The sequence below is a fragment of the Eumetopias jubatus genome, unplaced genomic scaffold (genome assembly GCF_037043125.1).
Source record: "Eumetopias jubatus isolate StellerSeaLion01/CBP00866 unplaced genomic scaffold, mEumJub1_p1.0 scaffold_3, whole genome shotgun sequence".
NCBI classification, from domain to species: Eukaryota; Metazoa; Chordata; class Mammalia; order Carnivora; family Otariidae; genus Eumetopias; species Eumetopias jubatus.
Window position 1 is genome coordinate 124,992,834 of NW_028274809.1, and position 26,725 is coordinate 125,019,558.

Below are 26,725 nucleotides of genomic sequence, written 5' to 3' on the forward strand. Positions count from 1 at the left end.
AAAGGAATGAGGTCTTGCCATTTGCAACGACGTGGATGGAATTGGAGGGTGTTATGCTGAGTGAAATAAGTCAGTCAGAGAAAGACATGTATCATATGACCTCACTGATATGAGGAATTCTTAATCTCAGGAAACAAACTGAGGGTTGCTGGAGTGGTGGGGGGTGGGAGGGATGGGGTGGCTGGGTGATAGACATTGGGGAGGGCATGTGCTATGGTGAGTGCTGTGAATTGTGCAAGACTGTTGAATCACAGATCTGTACTTCTGAAACAAATAATGCAACATATGTTAAGAAAAAAGAAAAGAAGATAGCAGGAGGGAAAGAATGAAGGGGAGCAAGAGGGGGAGACGAACCATGAGAGACGATGGACTCTGAAAAACAAACTGAGGGTTCTAGAGGGGAGGAGGGTGGGGGAATGGGTTAGCCTGGTGATGGGTATTAAAGAGGGCACATTCTGCGTGGAGCACTGGGTGTTATGCACAAACAATGACTCATGGAACACTACATCAAGAACTAATGATGTAATGTATGGTGATTAACATAACAATAAAAAATCTGCTCTGAAAAAAAAATAAAAGAAAGAAAGAAAGAGAAGTCCATTGAATGAGCTTGTAGATTCACAAGTAGCTACTCAAGTTGACATGGTTGAAAAGTTGAAATTTGAAGTCAGGTATTCTGTTCCTATGTGAATTCCCTACACCTCACTCACTGAGAATAAGTGTTAGCATATATTTACCACTGTAATCTCATAATAGCAGAATTGGTTTGCAGTCCATTGGGAATGAGCCCTCTATGTCTGGTGAATTGTATCACGCCGAGAATATCTTCAATGCCACTGAATGTGAATATTTTAAATTTTACAGTGATGAACAACAGCGAGATTATTTAATGGAAAGACGGGACCTCGCCATTGATTTTATTTTTTCTTTAGTATTAATAGAAGTTTTGAAACAGGTAGGTCAGTAATTAATGTTCCTTTTAGATCGGACTTAATGTTTTTAAAATCTAAGTTTTAAATTGTTCATGAATTTCAAATACTGGGTTATGTGAATTATGTTTATTGATTGCTAAAGGCCATATATAGTTACCAGAAGTACTGTTACTGATTTGATCCTTAATATTCCCTTCCAAGTTAAAAGCCATCTTTTTTTTTCTTTTCAGATTCCACTTCATCCTGTAATAGACAGTCTAATACATGACATTATTAACTTGGCTTTCAAGCACTTTAAGTACAAAGAAGGGTAATTTTTCTCCTAAGAATTTTGAAGAAGTGGGGTACTTAAATCTCAAACAAGTGTGCTCTTTTTAGATAATGGGGGATCCCTCACTTGTCTATTCATATCCTATTTAGGTACCTTGGTCCTAACACTGGCAATATGCACATTGTGGCAGACCTGTATGCGGAAGTCATTGGCGTGTTGGCACAAGCTAAGTAAGTGAACTCAGTCCTTTACCATAAGAACTTGAGTGCCTTTTCTACTGCAGGAAGGGGCTGTGTGTGAGCTAGTAGAGAGCTAGGCTCCTTTCTGTGATGGGTGCCATGTCTCTGAAACTAACTAAAAGCTCCCTCAAGGCAAGTACCAAGTCTGTTTTTAGTTGTTTTCTCCATAATCTTTTTTACCTGGCAGTTGGTCCAGGTCCTACCAGGAGTCCGTGAGTTTCAGACTACTGCATCAAAGAAAGAAATGGACTAACCAAATTACTTTTCTCTCTGCCCAAATATTCCAAAGAAGTTTACCAGTTTTAGAAGTTTTGTTTTCTATATTCCATGAGTGGGTAGTTATGATATATATCATCTGTGAATGGGAAAATTCCATTCTAGAATGTCCCTCTACTATAGACCTTACTTAATTCAGCTGAGCTAAAAATGTCCCAGACTCTGTCATGGAAACAAGTCAGGGGAAAATTCTCATTGCTAAATTTATCTGGCCCCATAACACTACTTAGCAGGCTAGAACAAAGTGGTGTTAGACTATTAGCAATAATATACTTCTTCCAAAAGTGATGTCACACCTTATTCACCCATCTTCATCTTATTCAACCCTGAGGCAAATCAGGCAAAATCCTGAATGCCGAGGTTAAGCAAAATGAGCCAGAGACAAAATATGAATCCAGGCCAAGAGGTGAGCTTAAAGCAACAGTGATGCCCTGATGCTTGTGAAATGCAATCCTCAGAAGGAGATTTTTATCTCCAAGAGATGGAATTTCCTAACTTAATAGCATGGAAATGCCCAGTTTATCAAAAAACAAAATTTTGTAAAAAAGTACTTACTCAGCAACCTTACCTAGTGAAAACAGAGACAAGAACTCAGGAAACAGACCCCCAGAATTCTTCAGTGTGACTTATTAAACCTAGTTTATCTATTCATCTCAACTATACATTTTTTTTAACACATAAAATATCAGTGTTAGATGGGAGAGAGGTAGATACACTGATGCCAGTGAGAAATATCAAGCTCAAAGACTAGCAGCAACAGAGAGGAAAGAAAAAGTAGCCAAAGCATACATAAGAACTAAACAATAGTGTTATCTGGGCCATTTTGCATGAGATTATATATTGACTTTGCAGCCCATTGTCATAATTGTGGTTCATGAGTCATCAAGAAAAAAAAGCCCAATACATCTCTTTTTATTGCAGTTGAATGATAAAAAGTATTGGCATTTTGAAGGGAGAAGGTTTAATTACCTAGCAAGTTGATTCACATGTATCAACCCCATTCCTAGAAAAGATCAGAAAAATGAGTTATTGATATGTATTTGGCTCATTTGTGTCAAACCCTGAAAATCTCAACATATTCCTGTGTAATTCCTTCTGTAATTATCCCAGCCCAATTCTCTTATACTGTCATTTGGAAAATTTAATTTGCCAAAAATGGCTTTTTGTGTTTTTCTTAGTTTTTGTGAACTGTGCATTACAATATTGGTTACTGTAGAATGAGCTTCCTTAGCAATAGTGATTTTGAGTTGGTTGTGAATGAACTGAAAAACAATGTCATAACTAAGCCACATTCTAAGATTATAGGAATTTCCATATTAGGTCAGATTTATATGATCCACCAAGCCAGTGTTTTCTTGCCAACCATGGCTTGTTTTAATTTCCATGATGTCAGTATTTGTCCCAATTCGGCAATAGTCGGGTATATGAAATGTCTCAATTTGGACAACGCTCCAATACTTTCCAGTCATAAGAGAACCCCTTGGTCAGTGGCTTCTTATAGTAACTACAGTAGTGTATAGTAATCACAATGATATATTCTCAACCACTCAATGTATAGATAACCTTTATTAATAGATAGTACAATCTTAAACTGGTGTCATAATCCAAATTATCACATTGCTTCCTTTTCGTGAGTATGCCAGAAACATTACTTTGTCATTGCCTTAGAAAAGTACTGTTTCCTTTGTTCTCAGGGGGGAAAGAAGGATGTATGCTTATCTAGTACAGGGTGCTAAACTTGAGTCATATAACATTTCTAATTCTAGACTTTACATCCAGCTCCCAGTGGTAATGCATATGAAATATTTTCTTCATTATGACTTTAGTTATTAATGCTTAGTATTAGTCTTTAAGTTTTAGCAAAATCACTATTTTTTTAAAGATTTTATTTATTTATTTGAGAGAGAGAGAGAGCATGAGAGGGAAGAGGGTCAGAGGGAGAAGCAGACTCCCTGCTGAGCAGGGAGCCCGATGCGGGGCTCGGTCCCGGGACTCCAGGATCATGACCTGAGCCGAAGGCAGCCGCTTAACCAACTGAGCCACCCAGGGACCCCCAAATCACTATTTTTTATCTTACTAATGATAATGCACTTAATTCCTATCATTAAGGGAAAAAGATTTTGCTATTTAGTGATATCCCTCCCAAGTGTTGACGTTTTGAAAGTCAGTTAAGTTAAAGTTTGATTTTTTTTTTTAAGGTAAGTTTTTTTTTGGTTAAAATCTGGTATATTTATTTAAATAGTGATAATGGCCTCTAAGATACATAGATTTCAAAATTACTTTCTCTTTATGTGGTATAATCATAAGGTATATATTCTTAAACTCTCACTTTTATAATATGTATTCAACATTTCAAAGCAGTTTATTTTCATATGGATGTTCTAGTATACCAAAGACTGAGTAATCATTTAGTTACTGTATTTACTAAAGACAGCACAAAACACTAAAGGCACAGTCATTGAAAATGAATTAATTTTTCCCTAAAATTATTTTATGGAAAAATGGATTTTAAATGCAAATAGATTTTGGGATTTTTTTAATGCTAAAGTAGTATGTTTATGTCATCTGGGACCTGTAAAAGATAGCCATATTTATTCTTCCATGAAAAATAATTAGACCGTCAGCCACCCACTCATGAGAATGTTGAACTAGTAAGTTATACAAGTAACCTGCGCTCTCCTACTGTTCCTTGTTTTAGTCATGGATTAGAGATAGAAAACAAACTTTCCTAAGTATCATACAGTCTTTAAGACAATATAACTCTAACCTATAAGATTACTTTTTCCTTTTAAGCTTTCACATTTCAAAATTAAAATCCTTGGTAAGTTTTTTTAGTGTTTGGGAATAACGTAAATAAAAATATAATTTTTAAAAATCCAGTTGAGAATTAATAAATTTTTATAATCTTGATTAAAAGTGTCCTTTCCATTGCTTTGCACACCGTCTCTGCCTCCCACCCTTTATCATCGCTGCCTAAAGACTCAGCCTTTGCCCCAATTCAAATCCCCAGAAATCTCCACTAATTATCCAGCTGGAAAGAGAGAGCCCTTTCATTCTCCTGTGCCCTGGAGCCTCTTTAAGTGTATTATTCTCGTAAAAGGCAATGTGAAATATGAGAAAGTGATCTGGCCTGACCATTCCATCTCCCGGAAGGATCAGCGAGATCCCAGCAAAGGGTCAGGCACTGGCCAGCGCACCTCACAAATAATTATTATTATATTATTATTATATCACATTATTATATTATTACTATATAATATATTATTATATAATATATATTATAGCATAATCTTATAAATAATATTCACTAATATAAACAATAACTAATCATAATAATTAATTTTATAAATAATTTTTAATGATTATAATCTTATTTATTATTATTATCATTATTATTCTTTGCATGGTTCATGGTCAGTTCTACATTGCTTTATCTTCCCAAACTGTACACTGTTCTTAAGGCAGTGACTGTATTTCGTAGTTCATGGCAATGTAAGGCAGCTGGAGTACAGTGGAAATTCCTGGAATTTGTGTCAGAAGACCTGGGTTTGAGTCTTCTTTGTCATGTTGATCTTCCACATCTGTTTCTTCATTTGTAAAATGGAAATGCGTTCACTGCCTGACTCAGTGGATTGTTGCAAAGGTAAAAATGTAAGAGTATAATGTGCAGAAAATATAAACCACCTTACAAATATACCTTATCGTTATTCCTAGTCCAGACCGGTGCTTCATAAACTTGAGCACAGCAGAATCACCTCTGGGGCTTGTTAAACAAGAGTCCTGGAACTCAGCCCCACCGTTTCTTATTCGGTAGGTGTGATGTGGGCCAATAATGAGTGTTTCGGACAAGTTCCCAAGCAGGGCTGCTGCTGCTGATCTGGGGGCCACACTTTGAGAACCACGGGTCCAGACAAAACATAGCACAGAGATTAAGCGTAGGGACTCTAGAGCCAGACATTTGGCTTGAAATTCTGGCTCTGCCGCCTACAGCTGTGCAATTTTATCACATTAAGAAGTCTCAGCCTCGAGTTCCTTTTCTGTAGAAAGGGTATGATAATAGTGCTCTGCTCAAGTTGTGAGGATTACGTGATCGTGACGATGAAATGCAGGGTTCACTGAACTTTGCTTGGCATATCGTAGGTTCTGGATGTCTGCTTGCAGCTGTCATCGTCTCCGTCCTCCGCATCAGGGTATTTTCTACTCTGTAAGAAGTAGTTTAAGATGACATTGGAATTTGGATTTTATATTTTCTCTTCCACTGCCTTCTTAAAAAACCTCTTTTATTGTAAAATACATGTAGCAGGTAAGAAGAAAAATCTATAAATTGGTTTAGAAAAATACAGTTTTAACCAATTGTTCCCAAATGAGCACCACGTACCCTCCTGCACCGGAGCCAAGAACGAGAAAAGGACCAGGTGTCGCCACGTCTCCGACACCAACTTACCAGTCATGGCCCTCTTGTACTGCCTTTTGGTGAAACAATAGCTTCATGCTTACCACCTACTCTATTTGTCCTCAGGTTTCTACCTTGAGCTGTCAAGAGTCGTTTCAACCTTCCAGGATTCTGTTAGTTGGCCTTTAACTTTTATGATCATAAGAGCCCTCTTTAATCATGCCTTGCTCCTAAATGACCTTTTCACATCTCTAGAACCTCAGGCTAATCATCTCAGGAAGCAAAACACAGTGAATTTTAGAATGCTTGCCTTTTTCTTTTAACCAGCCATTTCAGAAATAGTTGGGATCACTTTTATGTATATGTTCCTCTACCTTGGGTACTTTGCAGATCTGCTACTATTTTCTAGCCTCTTAGGATCTATTCTTTTTTATAATCCTATATGATAATGTTGTTGTAATTAATACTATTAGTTATTAATATTTTACGGTTAGGCGATACAGACGCCTTAAGTTCCTTGCAGACTGTGTCTTTTTAGTTGTAACATCCTGTGCGTGTAGAAAAAGCTTATTCATCTTTTAGATTTGATTTGAATTTTTTCATCATTAGATTTTCTTACAACCTAAAAGTATTTTTTTCAATGATTATTAACCTAAAAGTATAAAAGAAACAACGATAGAAAACTCTGGAAATGAATTAGGACGATTTCTTGGCATGATTTGCTGTCACTGTCAGAGATAGCAGGCCTGTGCTATTGCTCAGATGCTTACAATTAGAGATACTTTAGGCCCTTGGGGTCTGCAGTTATGTTGGAAATTGCCCAGCCTGAGGAAATGGAGCTTTTTGTCATGCTCAGTTTAACAGCGAGGCCATTTTGAGAGGGTCTAAATAACCCTGAATCTTCTCCCTGACTGAGGGAAATGCTGAGCATCTTATAGAATAAGAGAAGAAAGGAGAAGATTGTACTCTTTACCAAATCCCCAGTAGGAAATCCTTACAAAATGACAGCCATGTACTCAACTGATTCAAAGGACTCCTGTCACTGTGCCCTGTCACTCCTAGATGCTGGAGGCCTCCATTATAGTCACTTTCATACCCATTATTTGATAAACCACTCATGTTCTCTTCTTAGATTCCCTGCTGTAAAGAAGAAATTTATGGCAGAACTCAAGGAATTACGGCACAAAGAGCAGAGCCCGTATGTTGTTCAGAGCATTATCAGCTTGATAATGGGGATGAAGTTCTTTCGAATTAAGATGTATCCAGTGGAGGACTTCGAGGCTTCTCTTCAGTTTATGCAGGTAGGTAATATCTTGGGCAGGAGAACCAAAGGGCTATCAACCCAAACGGCTCCCTTTATCAGAATGACTGGCTTGGAATGTGAAAGCCCATTCACTTGACAATGTGGAGAAACTCCTACTTTTTCCTCAGTAATGCATAACGTGCTTTGTAACCAAATAATAGAGTTGTAGCCAGATAATTTCACTTTTAAACTTTCATATCACCTTTGAAGTAGGGTGTATAGTGGAATGTCTTATTGGTTGGCTTTTTTGCTCTTTTTGACTCACCTGTATGTTGATTGCTGATTTTTTTGCTTTTTATAATTGATAGCATTGAGGTGGCTATGTTAACATTCATAGGCATCAGAACTTTAAATAATGCAGAAAACTTTTTATTCCTACTATAAAAGAGGATCAGTTTTTTAAAAATCAACCAAACCATACATATGGTTTAGGTGTCAATTATGCAGTGTTTCTCATTATGTACTAACAAAAGAATTGTTGCTAATATGGATTTTGCAGAACATGTGGCTCTATTAGAATTTATAAAACTTTCTTTAATAATGCTGTGAACTAGGTTTAGTGAGGGTCTTTGTCAATGAAGAGCTTAGATGGATTAGACATATACGCTCTACTACTTAATACCCACTAAAATGGCTATCATCAAAAAGACAGATAATAGCAAGTGTGGGTAAGGATGTAGAGAAATTGGAACCCTTGTACACTGCTGGTGGGAATATAAAATGGCATAACAACTTTGGAAAACAGTTTGGCAGTTCCTCAGTGGTTAAATCTAGAATTGCTGTGTAATCCAGCAATTCCACATTTCTAGGGATATATCCAAGAGAAATGAAAATATACATTCACACAAAAACTTGAATGCAAATGTTCATAGCAGCATTATTCATAATAACAAAAAAGTGAATACAGCCGAAGTGTTCATCAACTGATGAATAGATAAACAAATGTGGTATATCCATATAAGGGAATATTATTTGGCCATAAAAAGGAATGAAGAACTGATCCATGCTACAACATGGATGTACCTTGAAAATATTATGCTAAGTAAAAGAAGTCAGACACAAAAGGCCGCATATTATATGATTCTATTTATATGAAATGTCCAGAATAGGCAAATTCATGGAGACAGAAAGTAGATTGGTTTAGAGGAAGGGAGTGTGGATAGAGAGGTTGGAAATGACTGCTAAAGAGCACAAAGTTTCTCTGGAGGATAATGAAAAGGTTCTAAACTTAATTGTGGTGATAAATACAATTGTGGGGGCGCCTGGGTGGCTCAGTCAGTTAAGCATCCTCCTTCAGCTCAGGTCATGATCCCAGCGTCCTGGGATCGAGCCCTGCATCGGGCTCCCTGCTCAGCAGAGAGTCTGCTTCTCCCTCTCCCTCTGCCTGCCGCTCCCCTTGCTTGCCCTCTTTCTCTCTCCTCTCTCTTTCTCTCTCTCAATCTCTCAAATCGGTGAAATAAGTAAATAATCTTTAAAAAATGTACAATTTTGAATATACTAAAAGCCATAGAATTGTACACTTTAAGTGGGTGAATTGCATATCATGTGACCTATATCTCTGTGAAACTGTTAAAAAAAAAAAAAAAAGAATATAGGCCAGGTATCAAACTTCTTGGGTTTAAATTCAAACTTCAGTACTTACCAACACTGTGACCTTGGGCAAGTCACCCTTAACCCCTCCCCACCTCACTTACCTTTGTGCAAAGCTGCCATAATGGTGCTAACCTTAGAAGGTGGCTCAGAGGACTGTTGGCATGTGGTAAGCACTTAGTAACTGTTAACACTTTTTATCCCTCTCTCATATGAATAATTCATGTATCTATGTATTTGAATGATGACTCAAAAGAGTATTTACACACATATACAAAATAATGTAGGAAAAGGGCCCCAATTCCAGGAGTCATGAAGAGCCATTCTGCATTGGGGAAATCATTTCAATGACTCCATGTTGGCAATGCCTTTCTTGGACTGATGTCTTAGTATAGAATCAATAGACTAGGGATTGTGTTAACTTTTGTTGGCAGTGGTCCCAATGTTGACTGAAAATAAGTATAATAGCTAATATAGATATTAATATGTCATCACAAATCCCTGTAGCCTTGGACCCTTCCATGAAAACAATACCTAATGAAGAGTTACTACCAAAAAGGCCAGGAAAGAGAAAGGGGCTGGTGGAATTCTCAACAGGCCAGCTTCCCCAATAAATGATTCTCTGGGCCACCAAAGATACCCTTTCATAGATAGTAGTCCACAGGCAAAGACATCCTTGCTTGAGGAACTATTCTAAAAGTTTCTTGCCTGGGGTGGGGGAGGGCAACATTCCAGACTTGCTTATGAAACTTTCTGAATAATAAACACACCGAAAATGTCAGAGCTAAGAATTAAACAGCTCTGTGCCTGGGGCTGTCACAGGGCCCAAAATAAGTTTAATATCTTCTGCCTCTCTTTGCATGTTTACCTTCTCTGGGGACCCGTGTTTGTGGGTTAATCAAGGACCCAGGGCCCCACGCATAGTAGGTGGTCAAGAGAAATTTGTCAGCAATGAATGTCTGAATGACTCAACCAATAAGTGAGTGGATGAGTACTTGCTTCCTGGTTGTAGATGCTTTGTCCTTTCAGCATAGTGATTTGAGAGAAGTGGGAGGGTGAGAAAACCAGTCTTGCAAAATATCATTAAGGGCATTTTGAACTTAAGTATTAATGCTAGAATCCAGTGATTTTCTTTAATGGATTAAGGAATATGCTATGTTAGTGTATATGATTGAATTAAGAGCTGTTTCCTTAAATTTGTTTAAGTACATTTATGTACACATTTCAATCTGTTCTCCCTCCTTTATGCTTTTTTCTACTCCCTAGGAATGCGCACATTATTTCCTCGAGGTCAAAGACAAAGATATCAAGCATGCCTTGGCTGGGCTTTTTGTTGAAATTCTTGTCCCAGTTGCTGCCGTGAGTTACGTTTTTATTTTTAAGAACTTCTTCAAATTGGATTAGAGAATCACCAATTTCATTAATATGATATTAACATGCATCTCTATTTTAGGCTGTTAAAAATGAAGTAAATGTTCCCTGCCTTAGAAACTTTGTTGAAAGCCTATATGACACCACGCTGGAACTTTCTTCTCGAAAGAAGCATTCGTTGGTTGGTAACTCTGAGAAAATCCAAAACGCAAAACTGCAGAGGCTAAAATCCTTAGGCTGAAATCTATTTGAGAGTCATCAGGGTCCCCCAGAAGGGAGCATTACCTACAGCTGCCCCCAAAAGAGGGAGCATTTCAAAATTTGGAGCTTGCACTTAACGTTGACCGTAACTGGATCACAATAATATAAGGGGATTAGATGGTGTCACCTCAGATGACCCTTCTTGTCCTAAGATTCTGTTGTTTATTTTCAAGACTGGCTTACCTTGATTTTTGTTTTGAGTATTTTTTCCAATCTAAAAATCAAAGTTTATAATAACAGTTTATCTTTTTCAATCTCCAGAGGTCTTCGCTGGTTCGTTCCTATCCTGATATTCAAAATCAAAATGGAAGCAGGCAGCAAAGGGAGTTGGGAGAGAGACATAGGAAAGCTTCTCTGAAGGCTGAGGAAACAGTAGTTGGGAAAGCGTTTGTGCTGATGGGCAGCGGCACAGAAAAATCTTTTGAATTACCACAACCTTTTGCCCTCAGTAGTAAAAAAAAAAAAAAAAAAAAGACTCTGGTTTATGAATCAACACGTGGCATATGAGCTATAATTGTGACAGTATGGAGGAAGCAGGTTACTTAGGGAGCTGGTTTACTGGCATGATTTATGCCAGTCTTCAAAGTATGAGCATTGCCACCATTATTGGAGCTAATGCCCAGAGCTGCTTTGCTGGCAGTGGTGACAGATGTCCTCATTGTCTACGTCAAGACTGGCTTACCTTGATTTTTGTTTTGAGTATTTTTTCCTACGTCAATGGTCATTGTGACTAATCACTAGTATTTTTTTTTTTTTTTTTTTTAGATTACTGGCTGGAATTAGAGTTATACTCAGTGGTAGCTTAGTTCAAAGTCAGTTTAAAACCAAGCGAATAAAAAAATGAAGTTAATGGTCTGTGAAGCACTGAATCTCATTGTGGCAATTGTTTTTTGTTAATTCAACTTAATGGATGAGCCTGTTATATTTTTGTTTAAATCTTCACTAGCCTTAACTCTTTGGGTGCCCTCAAGGTGTATGTCTGGTTCAGCAGAATGGTGATGGGTTCTGCATATAAATTTTTTGGGTGGCTGCTCATTACTTTTCTATCTTCTCCAGTTGCTAGCTTTTCTATCTTCTCCAGTTGCTGTGGGAAACCAGCCCAGTTAGGCAGGAAAAGCACAGTAGCACCTCTGTTTATTCACTAGTAAGCAAATTCCTCCTGTGGTTAAATTTGTCTTGGTGGAGTTTACCAATGCAATAACATTTCTTTTAGGAATCTTCCTTAATTACAGGAAGATTGCATGCAAAAGAAAATATATACACCTACCTCTTAGACAAGGACAAGCTAGTAGATGTTTATGAGCAAAAACCCCAATAATATTTTTAAAATTAGTGTGCCTTCCTGCTTTCTCCCTGAGGATTGAGAGTGATCTAAGATAATGAGTTTGTTTTTAAAATTCGTAAGTGAAGACTAAATCAGTGAATCAGATTTCCACTTACTATACATGAAACTTATTATACACTTCATAATTCTAGATAATTCCACCCCCAACATCGTCAGAAGGCATTTGCGAAATGCTTACCTCTGCATGGCTCCCGTTGAGCCTTGTGTTATAGAGCGTCCTGTTTATTCTGGCCCACAGAGGGAGATGGCTAGGTAGCGATTCCAGAGAATGTGTGTTACCTGGTTTGTTGAAGTAGAAATCATCTCATGACCTCACCTTCTTTCTCCTCAGGCCTTGTACCCCCTGGTGACCTGCCTTCTCTGCGTCAGTCAGAAGCAGCTGTTCCTGAACAGGTGGCACATTTTCCTCAACAACTGCTTATCCAACCTTAAAGTTAGTATTTCTCAGTTCAAAACAATCTTTTATACCCTAGATATGCATCTGAGACGGTTACATGTGCTTCTGCGAGTGATTCCTAAAGTTTGCAGTGGAATTATCCTATACTATTGGGATAATGAAAAAAAAATATTAATGAGAGTTCTCCTTATTAAATATAAGACTATTTATTTATTTATTTATTTATTTATAATGCATGCCGGGGGAGGGGCAGAGGGAGGGGGGATAGAGAATCTCAAGTAGACGCCCAAAAGGGGGCTTGATCTCACTACCCTGATGTCATGACCTGAGCCAAAACCAAGAGTCAGACACCTAACTGACCAAATATAGTCAGGCACCCCAAATATAGTCAGTTTTAGAAGATGACCAAGGAGAAGAGAAATCACTCCCAAATTGGGGAAATAAATCTTTTCTAGTAAGGATCATTTTCGGGGTAGAATTAAATACCTTTGTATATGCATTAATTATTGCATTTTATCTAACTGATTTTAAAAAAGGGGAGGCTGCACTTCGCTGGCAGAACCATGTGAATTGATTTCAGAAGCTCACCTGTACTTCCTGCATCCTTCCTCTGCCCCCGCCAATCTAGGAAAATATTTGAGGGGAAAAGTTCCTTTCTGTGGGGGGATTGGGCCCCAGTCACAGAGAATACTTATTACCTGTCATTGTGATTTGTGATTATTTGAAGGTATTCTGTTCAAGCCACATGGCAGTCCATCAGCCCTAGGCACTCACTGAACAAGTATTGTGGTGGGTAGGCAGCACAGGTGCTCAATGAGAGGAATGAAGTCATTGTTCCTAAAACTGAGGAACCTACAGTTAAAACTACTATAATGATTAGCTTTAAATTTGGCTTTATAACTTTTAAGTGGTTAAGCATATTTTAAGTTTTAGTGACCTATTAATAAAAGACAACTAAATGAAAATCAACCCTAACGTAAGTGCAAACAGTGTATATTTTCTAGTTGTTTCCAGTTGTGTCTTAAAGTTCTTCTATGAGTTTGATATTTGCTGCTTTAGAATTTTTGAAATCTACTTAATTATACAATCCTGTATGTGCTTATACATGTTGCCTTGTCTTTTTTGTTATAAGACACTTTAATTTAGTGAGGTGGTTAAGATTAATTATATTATTTTGGCATTTACCATAATTACACCATAATCTGCATTAGAGCTGTTTTAAGCATGGATTGTGAAATCCAAGATTAGAATCATTTATTTTCTTCAAATTGGCGTGAAATATAGTAGCAGTGGATATAGAATTAAGCTTTTAAGTATTCTGAAAAACAAAAAGCTTTTCAGGGTTTTCAACTATTATATAATATGCACTCTCTGATATTTTACTTAGGGATTTATGCATCTGTAATACATTTCTAACACAGAGCCCAATGTCATTTTGTTGTTGTTTGGTCCACTTTTAAGTTATTCAGTTATTAGTTCCAGTTAAAAATATTTTTTGTTTATTTACATTTTACACAGGTAGAAAATGGTCATCTTGCTCAAAGAAGTAATTAAGAATGTTCACAGTGCATTTTTCTGTATATATTATGCTAAGTGTTTTTGTGATGAATTTTAGAGTTAAGATAATACTTTGCATGAGAGTTTATTGTTGTGGCCAAAAAACCAAAATTTTTTGTTTAAAGTAGGTGCTTTTGAAATATAGTGGTGTAATCTTACTTTAGACTGTAAGTGCCTTAAAGTTAAAATATGGGTGCTTTAGTCAAAACCCACCAAAAAGACTTAATAACAGGATTATAAATGGCTGTAGAGAGAAGTGGGACTACAAGCTGATGGGGTATCCCTATGCAAACATTTCAAGCATTAGGATTTCTTTTTTTTTTTAAGATTTTATTTATTTATTTGACAGAGAGAGACACAGTGAGAGAGAGAACACAAGCAGGGGCAGTGGGAGAGGGAGAAGCAGGCTTCCCGCCGAGCAGGGAGCCCAATGCGGGGCTCGATCCCAGGACCCTGGGATCGTGCCCTGAGCCAAAGGCAGACGCTTAACGGACTGAGCCACCCACGTGCCCCCAAGCACTAGGATTTCTAAGAGAATGGCTGTGATGAGATCAGAAAGAGTATTATATAGAGGCAATAACATAGAGACTGAACCAAATTCCAGAATTCCATTCAGTTCACCCAGTAGGTATGAAGTGCCCACTGTGTGAGGTGCTAGGGAAGGTGCTGGAAGTGGGAAACATAGGGGAAGTCAACTATATTAAAACTAGATATAGAATAGAGTCTCTGTCCTTGAGGAGTTTAGCATTTCATTGGCAGATATATAACAAAGTTTCAAAATGCATGATAGAGACAGTGAGGGATATAAAAGCTGAGAGTAGAGAGATACTTGTGCCCTGTGTAAAGGTTCAAGACCCCATGAAGCATGAAAGAGGTAGTTATTAGGCCAAATAAGGCAATGATATTTTTCTTTATGGGTAGTAAATTGTTGGAATTCACCACCCCAAGGCTAAAAGATATAAAAAGATCCTTGATGAGTTACAATTGGAATAAAATGGTATCACCTATATTTAGAACTAAACCCAGTAGGGATTAAATAAGACCATTTTGGGGGTGCCTGGGTGGCTCAGTTGGTTAAGCTTCCAACTCTTGATTTCCACTTGGGTCATGGGAAAAGGCCCCACCACGGGCTCTGTACTCAGCAGGGAGTCTGCTTGGGATTCTCTCTTTCCCTCTCCCTCTGCCCCTTCCCTCCATGTTCTCTCTCTCTCTCTCTCTCTAAAATAATAAATGAATAAATCTTTCAAAAAAATGAGACCATTTTAAAATGTCATAAATATACAGAAAACCTTCCAAACCAACTTAACAAATACTCCGTGAAGAAAAACTAACATGGCTTCGGAAGTATACTTTGTCTTGAATGGTGTCAGTATTTTATGAGGGTAGAGCCAACCATATCATTTCATAATGACCAGCAGACCAGCTTTTCTCCCTGTTTACCTGTTCCCTTTTTGCTTCCAGCACCCTGGCCTTCTTTGTGTCCCACTTCCCTCTACATGCTTAAGTATAGTGAACCTAATGTTTGAACCCTACCTGTTGAACACATCAAAGCCATCTTTGATGTGTTCTGCAGAGGGGGGTCATCAAGGTGGCAGTGTGACATAGAGCAGAATAGAAGTGACTGAGCATGAAAAATCTGCTGCTTTCAAAGTAAACAAGCTCTCAGATCAATGCTCATTTAATGTCAGTGCCCTGGTTTATCTTCAGAGTCAGTCTGTTGGAAGCAGGCTGCTTTGGTAACACAAACTTGAAGTCTTTATTTACACTTAGTTAAGTAGGTCAACCTTATGTTAGCAATATACGCTTGTGAAGTGATGGGGAATTTATGGCACCTTCTTACCACAACACTGACATCTTTCAAGAACTCTTGCTTAGTAGTAACCAATACTTTTTTCTTCTATATATTTAATGTCAGAATCTGAACATATTGGGCAATTAAAAATTGATACATTCCCTTCACGTCAGGCATAACACACCTAATTCTGAAAAAAAGGAAATGTGTTATGAAACTTGATTTAATAGTACTTATGTTTTTGTTGTGACTCTCCATTTATTAATAGTTCTTTTAACATGTAGTATTTATTAAGTATTCATAATAACTGTGCTAGTTTCCCATCCTTCAAAATGGATATAATTGGAACAATTTTTTAATTTTTTTAATTTTATGATAGTGAATATAATATCCCAGAGGTCCAGATTATAAAAACAAAATAAAACCATAAAAGAAACCTTAAAAGATAAAAAATGTGTCTGCTATATAGTTAATAACAACAATATCTCTCAGTAATTGGAAATCTATTATGAGCCAAGCCAGTGGTATGGGGGGTTACAGACTTTGTCATGGAACACCATGACAGTGTCATAAGCTCCATTGAGCTCGCTCTATACTTTCATGGATATCATTTATGTTTTTCTAAATATTTTGCTCCAAGAGCAATACTTTATCTGAAGGCTAGACAATACAGAATTAAAAATGGTTCTCCTTTCATCTCGGTCACTGCTTATACTAAGACTTGAATTCATTCATTTGTCCAGTCAATCAGTTGGTCAACAGTTTTTTACATGAAGAGTACCAGGCACTGTCCTAGGTGCTGGGAGTAAATGATGAATAAGACAGTAACACTCTCTGACCTCTTAGACCTTGTAATTTAGTGGGGGAGACAAACAGTAAACAAGTAAACATAGGAAGAAAAATTCAGATATTGATAACTGCTGTAAATAAAATAAAGTAGGATACTGTAACAGAGAATGACACATTCAGGAGGAGCAGGGGAGGGAGGGTGCAAGGAAGCTCTTTTGATTTCCATTAAGAATCTCAAAAACTGTGGTTGCCATATATTTGTTGAAACTTGTCCTCAGCACTTAATGTATATTTATGTGTAATAATCACAGTGAAGTTTAAGGAGTGCTTTTTTAAACTTTTCATATAATAGTAAGATAATTAATGATATCTTTATATCATTGAGTAGACATTGAGTAATACATTAAGGATTCCACAGCCATCAGTAGAATGCATTAAAATGTATGGGACCATTCATTTTAATACAACTACTGTTCTCTTTGTAAGTTTCAAATTTAAATGGTGTAGTATTGGCTATTTTAAATTTCTAGAAGCAGTTATTCTGCTTTAATATTAACCTCATTTCTATAAACGAGAAAATCTCTTTTCTTTTTTTTTAAAGATTTTAATTATTCATTTATCTGAGAGAGAACACAATCAGGGGGCGTCGCAGAGGGAGAGGGAGAAGCACACTCCCTGCTGAGCAGGGAGCCCGAAGTGGGACTCTATTCCAGGACCTTGGGATCATGACCCAAGCCGAAGGCAGACACTTAATGACTGAGCCACCCAGGGACCCTGAGAAAATCTCTTTTCATCTATCTTTCAGATCTGTTCAAGACACATTTCAAAGTGGGATTTATAAATTCTAATAGTGCACATAAACTAGGCTTAAAATTAGTAATCAGCTGACAAGGGTATGACTTTCCATGAATGCCTTATTTATTCAGACACTGAAGAGAAAATAATCTGCATAAATTGTTAGTCCAGGTGTGTTAGAGTTATCCTAAACCTATATTCTTAGCACATAGGTTCTCTGGGTAATATGGTCATCGAAAAGTGAATTATGATCAGAGAAATTCCAGTGTCAGAAGGAAATACCTAAAAGAAGAAAGGGGTTGACTATGATGTGCAAGGGAATATGACAGAAAGAAATAGATTTACTTCAATGGCTCTAGTTGAAGTGGAAGAGAGAACTAGAAGGTAGTTGAGTATAACAAGATCAAAAGATGACTAAAATTGTTTATCAATCTCTGTCAGTAGAGCTTGACCTTAACATGCACCAGAATCTCCAAAGAAGCCTGTTACAAATGCAACTTCTCAAAACCTACCTCCAGAGATTCTAATTTCAGATGTCTGAGTGCAGTCAAGGAATCTGCATGTTCATAAGAGGTTCAGGGGGGAAGGAAAGATGGCGGAGGAGTAGGGGACCCTATTTCAACTGGCCCCCGGAATTGAGCTGGACCAGACCACTCTGAGCACCCACGAAACCAGCCTGAGATGTAAGAAGATCTGGATCTCTACAAACAGAAATCGCAGGTGGTTGGTTTCGAGGTATGAAGCGGGGAGCCCTGATTCCACAGGCAGATATTGGAGGATAAATGGCAGCAGGAGGGTGCCTGGCCATGGGAATCCTACACCGCCGGTGAGCGACAGCCTCACGTGCTGGGGACAGGGCACAGACGCGCAGACTGGTAGCGGCGGGGAAAGGACTTTAGGGCAGCCCCCGGGGCGGAAACCCGGAGCGGCGGGATCTGGGGGCGGCTGGCGGTTTTAGAAGCACAAAGGGCAGAGATGTGCCCCGACCTGGAGGCGGGACTGGGGACGCGGAGGGGCGCACAACCCAGGCCGCTGCAGTTTATAGCAGCACAGACAGAAACGGAGATGGTGTGGCCTAGAGAGCTCACTGAAGAACAGACTGCGGTCTCTCTGCTCTGAGGCAGAGGGTTGGAAACAGTCTCTTCTGCTCTGACTCGTGGAAAAGCTGTGGAAAGCCGCCAGAGAACAAAAGCCCCAAAAACTGATTCCCGCTGAGCCCATCCCCCACCACATGGGGCAGGGCAACTCCACCCCAACAGGCTTGCCTGAGTAATAGTGCAGCAGGCCCCTCCCCCAGAAGACAAGCTGGGAAAACAAGAGCCAGCAACCCTAAGGTCCCAAGAAAACAGGTGCATCTTGCTTCAGTTCTGGTCAATAATTTGGACTCTATACATTTCCTCAAACACTCAACAGAATGACTAGGAGGAAGAGCCCCCAAAATAGAAAAGACTCAGAGATTATGACTTATGCTGCAGATTTACAAATGCATGCAGATATAACCAAGATGTCAGAGATGGAATTCAGGCTAGCAATTGTGAAGACAATGGCTAGAATGGAGAAATCAATTAATGGCAACATAGAGTCCCTAAGGGCAGAAATGAAAGCTGAATTGGCAGAACTTAAAAATGCTATCAATGAGAGCCAATCCAATCTAGATAATCTGACAGCTAGGGTAAGTGGGGCAGAAGAACAAATAAGTGACCTGGAAGACAATATAATAGATAAAAAGGGAAAAGAGGAGGCCAGGGAAAAACAACTCAGAATCCATGAAAATAGAATCAGAGAAATAAGTGACACCATGAAGCGTTCCAATGTCAGAATAATTGGAATCCTGGAGGGAGTGGAGAGAGAGAGAGGACTAGAAGATGTATTTGAGCAAATCGTAGCTGAGAACTTCCCTGATCTGGGGAATGAAACAAACATTTGCATCCTAGAGGCAGAGAGGACCCCTCCCAAGATCAAGGAAAACAGGCGAAGACCCTGACATGTAATAGTAAAACTTGCAAATCTTAGAACCAAGGAAACCATCTTAAGGGCAGTTAGGGGGAAGAGATTCTTTACGTACAGAGGGAGGAACATCAGAATAACGTGAGATCTATGCACAGAGACCTTGCAAGCCAGAAAGGCCTGGCAAGACATATTCAGGGTACTAAATGAGAATAACATGCAGCCAAGAATACTTTATCTGGCAAGGCTGTCATTTGGAATAGATGGAGAGATGCAGTGCTTCCACGACTGGCAGAAACTGAAAGAATATGTGACCACTAAGCTGGCCCTGCAAGAAATATTAAGGGGGGGTTCTATAAAAGGAGAAAGACCCCGAGAGTGATATACAACAGAAATTTACAGGGACAATCTATAAAAACAACGTCTTCACAGGCAACATGATGACAATTAATTCATATCTTTCAATAATCACTCTCAACATGAATGGCCTAAATGCTCCCATAAAACGGCACAGGGTTGCAGATGGATAAAAAGACAGGACCCATCCATATGTTGCCTACAAGAGACTCATTTTGAACCTAAAGGTACATCCAGAGTGAAAGTGAAGGGATGGAAATCCATCTTCCATGCCAGCAGACCTCAAAAGAAAGCTGGGGTAGCAATTCTTATATCAGACAAATTAGATTTTAAACTAAAGTCTGTAATTAGAGACTCAGGACACTATATCATTCTTGAAGGGTCTATCCAACAAAGAAGATCTAACAATTGTAAATATCTATGCCCGCAACATGGGAGCAGCCATCTACGTAAGCCAACTGTTAACCAAAATAAAGAGTCATATTGATAACAATACGTTAATTGTAGGAGACCTCAATACTCCACTTTCAGCAATGGACAGATCATCTAAGCAGAAAATCAACAAAGAAACAAGAGCTTTGAATGATAGACTGGATCAGATGGACCTCATAGATATTTACAGAACATTCCACCCCAAAACAACAGAATACTCATTCTTCTCGAGCGCACATGGAACTTTCTCCAGAATAGACCACATACTGGGTCACAAATCAGGTCTCAACCGATACCAAAAGATTGAGATTATTCCCTGCACATTCTCAGACCACAATGCTTTAAAACTGGAACTCAATCACAAGAAAAAATTTGGCAGAATTTCAAACACTTGGAAGCTAAAGACCACTCTGCTCAAGAATGTTTGGGTCAACCAGGAAATCAAAGAAGAACTTAAACAATTCATGGAAATCAATGAGAACGAAAACACATCGGTCCAAAACCTATGGGATACCGCAAAGGCGGTCCTAAGGGGGAAATACATAGCCATCCAAGCCTCACTCAAAAAAATAGAAAAATCCCGAATTCACCAACTAACTCTACACCTTAAAGAACTAGAGAAAAAGCAACAAACGATGCCTAAGCCACACATTAGAAGAGAAATAATTAAAATTAAAGCAGAGATCAATGAATTAGAAACCAGAAACATGGTAGATCAGATCAATGAAACTAGAAGTTGGTTCTTTGAAAGAATTATTAAGATCGATAAACCACTGGCCAGACTTATCCAAAAGAAAAGAGAAAGGACCCAAATTAATAAAATTATGAATGAAAGGGGAGAGACCATGTCTAACACCAAGGAAATAGAAACAATTATTAGAAATTATTATCAACAACTATATGCCAATAAACTGAGCAATCTGGATGAAATGGAGGCCTTCCTGAAAACCTATAAGCTGCCAAGACTGAAACAGGAAGAAATTGACAACCTGAATAGTCCAATAACCAGTAATGAGATTGAAGCAGTGATCAAAAACCTCCCAAAAAAACAAGAGTCCAGGGCCTGATGGATTCCCTGGGGGAATTCTACCAAACATTCAAAGAAGAAATAATACCTATTCTACTGAAGCTGTTTCAAAAAATAGAAACAAGGAAAACTTCCAAACTCATTCTATGAGGCCAGCATTACCTTAATCCCCAAACCAGGCAAAGACCCCATCAAAAAGGAGAATTTCAGACCGATATCCCTGATGAATATGGATTCCAAAATCCTCAACAAAATCCTAGCTAAAAGCGTCCAACGATACATCAAAAGGATCATGCACCATGACCAAGTGGGATTTATCCCCGGGATGCAAGGGTGGTTCAACAATTCGCAAATCAATCAATGTGATAGAACACATTAATAAGAGGAGGGAGAAGAACCATATGGTCCTCTCAATTGATGCAGAAAAAGCATTTGACAAAATACAACATCCTTTCCTGATTAAAACTCTTCGGAGTATAGGGATAGAGGGAACATTCCTCAAGTTCATAAAACCCATCTATGAAAAACCCACAGTGAATATCATCCTCAGTGGGGAAAGCTGAGAGCCTTTCCCTTAAGATCAGGAACACGGCAAGGATGCCCACTCGGCATTATTATTCAACATAGTACTAGAAGTCCTAGCAACAGACAACAAAAAGAAATAAAAGGTATTCAATTTGGCAAAGAGGAAGTCAAACTCTCTCTTTTCTCAGACGACATGATACTTTATGTGGGAAATCCAAGACTCCACCCCCAAATTACTAGAACTCATACAGCAGTTCAGTAATGTGGCAGGATACAAAATCAATGCACAGAAATCAGTTGCTTTCTTATACACTAATAACGCACTGTAGAAAGAGAAATTAGAGAAACAATTCCATTAACAATAGCACCAAAAACCATAAGATACCTCAGAATAAACCTAACCAAAGAGGTAAAGGATCTATACTCTAGGAACTACAGAACACTCATGAAAGAAATTGAAGAAGACACAAAAAGATGGAAAAATATTCCATGCTCGTGGATCAGAAGAATAAACATTATTAAAATGTCTATGCTACCCAGAGCAATCTATACCTTCAATGCCATCCCGATCAAAATTCCAATGACATTTTTCAAAGTGCTGGAACAAACAATTCTAAAATTTGTATGGAATCAGAAAAGACCCCGAATCACCAAGGAAATGTTGAAAAAGAAAAACAAAGCTGGGGGCATCACGTTGCCCAATTTCAAGCTATATTACAAAGCTGTGATCACCAAGACAGCGTGGTACTGGCACAAAAACAGACATATAGACCAATGGAACAGAATAGAGAGCCCAGAGATGGACCCTCAACTCTATGGTCAAATAATCTTTGACAAAGCAGGAAAAAACATGCAATGGAAAAAAGACAGTCTCTTCAATAAATGGTGCTGGGAAAATTGGACAGCCACATGCAGAAGAATGAAACTTGATCATTCTCTAACACCATTCACAAAGAAACTCAAAGTGGATGAAAGACCTCAATGTGAGACAGGAATCCATCAGAATCCTAGAGGAGAACATAGGCAGTAACCTCTTTGACATCGCCCGCAGCAACTTCTTTCAAGATACATCTCCAAAAGCTAGTGAAACAAAAGCAAAAATGAACTTTTGGGACTTCATCAAGATAAAAAGCTTCTGCACAGCAAAGGAAACAGTCAACAAAACAAAGAGGCAACCCACAGAATGGGAGAAGATATTTGCAAATGACACTACAGACAAAGGGCTGGTATCCAAGATCTATAAAGAAATTCTCAAACTCAACACCCAAAAAACAAATAATCAAGTCAAAAAGTGGGCAGAAGATATGAAAAGACGCTTCTCTGAAGAAGACATACAGATGGCTAACAGACACATGAAAAAATGTTCATCATCATTAGCCATCAGGGAAATTCAAATCAAAACCACATTGAGATACCACCTTACACCAGTTAGAATGGCAAAAATGGACAGGGAAAGAAACAACAAATGTTGGAGAGGTTGTGGAGAAAGGGGAACCCTCTTACACTCTTGGTGGGAATGCACGTTGATACAGCCACTTTGGAAAACAGTGTGGAGGTGCCTCAAAAGATTAAAAATAGAGCTACCCTATGACCCAGCAATTGCACTCCTGGGTATTTACCCCAAAGACACAGATGTAGTGAAAAGAAGGGCCATATGCACCCCAATGTTCATAGCAGCAATGTCTGCAATAGCCAAACTGTGGAAAGAGCCGAGATGCCCTTCAACAGATGAATGGATAAAGAAGATGTGGTCCATATATACAGTGGAATATTACTCAGCCATCAGAAAGGATGAAGACCCAACTTTTGCATCAACATGGATGGGACTGGAGGAGATGATGTAAGTGAAATAAGCCAAGCAGAGAAAGTCAATTATCATATGGTTTCACTTATTTGTGGAACATCAGGAATAGCATGGAGGACATTAGGAGACGGAAGGGAAAAATGAAGGGGGTGGAAATCAGAGGGAGAGATGAACCATGAGAGACTATGGACTCTGAGAGACAAACAGGGTTTTAGAGGGGAGGGTGGTGGGGGGATGGGTTAGCCCAGTGATGGGTATTAAGGAGGGCATGTACTGCATGGAGCACTGGGTGTTATACGAAAACAATGGATCGTGGATCACCACATCAAAAACTAATGATGTACTGTATGGTGACTAACATAGCATAATAAAATTAAAATAAAAAAAAATAAGAGGTTCAGGTGACTTAGTGCAAATGATCAGCTGGTGAACCTTGAGAAACTTTGGTTCCAATGACCCTATCACCGGCCAAATTGCCAGTGAATTCAGTTCTCCCTACTTGTTACTGTTAACACTGAATTGCTTTAACTAAATCAAAAGCAAAATTTAAGGAAGGTGGGCAGGTCCTCGGCTAGCTGATGTCACATGAAGGTGTTGGTGACCCACACTGAGAGGAGAAGGGAAGATCCACTCTGAAGCCTACTAGTTTCTTTCCTTCTTTTTTTTTATTAGAGAGGGAGAGAGAAAGCACAAGCAGGGGAAGTGGCAGGAAGAGGGAGAAGCAGGCTCCTCGCTGAGCAGGAAGCCCAATGCGGGACTCGATCCCAGGACCCTGGGATCATGACCCGAGCCGAAGGCAGACGCTTAACCGACTGAGCCACCCAGGCGTCCCTGAAGCCTACTAGTTTCTTGAACACTTTCATCACTGTAACCTCAGAGCCACAATATATTAATATATTGTTAATTAACGGAGAAACAGATTACAATGGGAGAAGAGTCCTTCGATCCTGAAGTAGAGATTTTTGACACAAATCAGTGGTTTGAGACCTATGCTAAAGTGTTTACATCCTGAAAATATATATCAAACCCCTATTGTGTTAGCTGCTTTTGGAATACGAAGACAGTGAGGAGGAAATCCTGTTTTCAAGTAGAGTACAATCTAGTAGACGCCAGTAGTATATTGGAGTGGGCTCCATATAATATTAAACTCTAGTAGAAAAACTAATGCTTCCAAGACACTGGAACCAGGCTGTCTAGGTTCAAATTCTGGCACTACAACTTACTAGCCCTCCTGTGCCTTGATTTCTTCTTCTGCACAATGAGAACAATGACAGTTACTACTTCATGGGTTGTTGTGAGAATTAAAATGGGTTAATACATGTACATCATGGATAACAATGCCTGATTTAGTAAGTACCTTGTGATATACACATTCTAGTTTCCAAGAAAATAGTACAGTGTAGTGTCCATGTCTTTCACCTCCTTGGTTAAATTTATTCCTAGGTATTTTATTCTTTTGATGAAGTTGTGAATGAGATTTTTTTCTTAATTTCTCGTTTTGATAGTTTGTGGTTACTGTATAAACATGCAAAAGATTTTTGTACAGTGATTTTGTACCATCCAACTTTACTGCATTTGTTATTCTAACTTTTTTGGTAGAGTCTTTAGGGTTTTCTATGTATTAAATTGTGTTGTCTACAAATAATGATAGTTTTACATTTTTCTTCCAATTTTGATGACTTTTATTTATTTTTCCTGCCTAATTGTTCTGGGTAAGACTTCCAATACTATGCTAAATAAAAGTGGTGAGGGTGGGCAACCTTGTCTTGTTTCTGATCTTAAGGAAAAAGCTTTCAGTTTTTTACCATTGAGTATGATGTTCTGTGGGCTTGCGATATATGGCCTCTTATCATTTTGAGGTACATTCTCTCTGTACTCAATTTGTTTTTATCATCAATGGGTATTGAATTTGTCAAATGGTTTTCTGCATCTATTGAGAAGTAATATGATTTTATCCCTCATTTTGTTAATGTGGCCTATCATGTTGATTGATTTGCAAATGTTGAACCATCTTTCCATCCCTGGAATAAATTCCACTTGATCGTGGTGCATAATCCTTTTAATGTGTTGTTGAATTCAGTTTGCTAATATTTTGTTGAGGATTTTTGCATCTATGTTCATCAGGTACATTGGCCTGTAATTTTCTCTTTTTTGTGTATGTCCTTATCTGGTTTTGGTATCAGGGTAATGCCGGCCTCATAAAATGAGTTTGAGAGTATTCCTTTCTCTTCAGTTTTTTGGAAGACTTTGAGAAGGATTGGTATTAAATCTTCTTTGAAGGTTTGGTAGAATTCACTGGTGAAGCCATCTGATCCTGGGCTTCTGTTTGTTGGGAGTTTTTTGATTACTGATTCAACTGTCTTACTAGTAATTGCTTTATTCAGATTTTTCTATTTATGATTCAGTTTTGAAAGATGGTATGTTTCTTGGAATTAATTTATTTCTTCTAGGTTTTCTAATTGGTTGGCATATAATTGTTCATAATAGTCCTTTATGATCCTCTGTATTTCTTTTGTATCAGTTGTAATTTGTCTTCTTTATTTTCTGATTATATTTATTTGAGCCCTCTTTCTTTTTCCTTAGTCTAGCCTAAAGCTTGTCAATTTTGTTTATCTTTTCAAAGAACCAGCTGTTAGTTTCATTGATCTTCTCTATTGTCTTTTTAGTCTCTATTTCATTATTTCCACTCTGATCTTTATTATTTCCTTCCTTCTGCTAACTTCGGGTTTTAACTGTTCTTTTTCTAGTTCCTTTAGGTTTAAAGTTAGATTGTTTATTTTATATTTCTCTTGTTACTTGAGATAGGCCTATATCGTTATAATCTTAAAACTGCTTTTGCTGTATCCCATAGATTTGGGTTTATTGTATTTCAATTTTCGTTTATCTCAAAGTACTTTTTAAATTTCTCCTTTGATTTCTTTATTGACCCATTGGTTATTCAGTAGCATGTTGTTTAATCTCCCCCATAGTTGTGATTTTTCCAATTTTCCTTTTGTAATTGGTTTCTAAAAGTTTCATACTACTATGGTTGGGAAAGATACTTGATATGACTTAAATCTTCTTAAACTTATTGAGACTTCTTTTGTGGCCTAATATATGATCTCTCCTGGCAAATGTTCCATGTGCATTTGAGTAGAATTGTGTACTCTACTGCTTTCAGAGAGAATATTCTGTATATATCTATTAAGTCCATCTAGTCTAATGTGCCATTTAAAGTCTAATATGTGATTTAAAGCCAATATTTCCTTACTGATTTTCTGTCTGGATGATCTATCCATTGATGTAAGTGGGGCATTAAAGTCCCCTACTGTTACTGTGTTGT

The 26,725-nt window shown here is 38.2% G+C and overlaps 1 protein-coding gene across 3 annotated transcripts in view; it reads left to right on the top strand.

The window, feature by feature from the left end:
- The window catches only part of FRY (FRY microtubule binding protein), a 348,142-nt gene that overhangs the window by 173,830 nt on the left and 147,587 nt on the right, over positions 1–26,725 (top strand). For all 3 annotated transcript variants that reach the window (XM_028104226.2, XM_088021790.1, XM_028104219.2), the window contains exons 5-11: positions 865–955; positions 1,163–1,242; positions 1,353–1,433; positions 7,244–7,412; positions 10,271–10,363; positions 10,458–10,556; positions 12,313–12,414. In XM_028104226.2, coding sequence (XP_027960027.2) covers positions 865–955; positions 1,163–1,242; positions 1,353–1,433; positions 7,244–7,412; positions 10,271–10,363; positions 10,458–10,556; positions 12,313–12,414 — 715 coding nt within the window. The remainder of the gene's footprint in view (positions 1–864; positions 956–1,162; positions 1,243–1,352; positions 1,434–7,243; positions 7,413–10,270; positions 10,364–10,457; positions 10,557–12,312; positions 12,415–26,725) is intronic.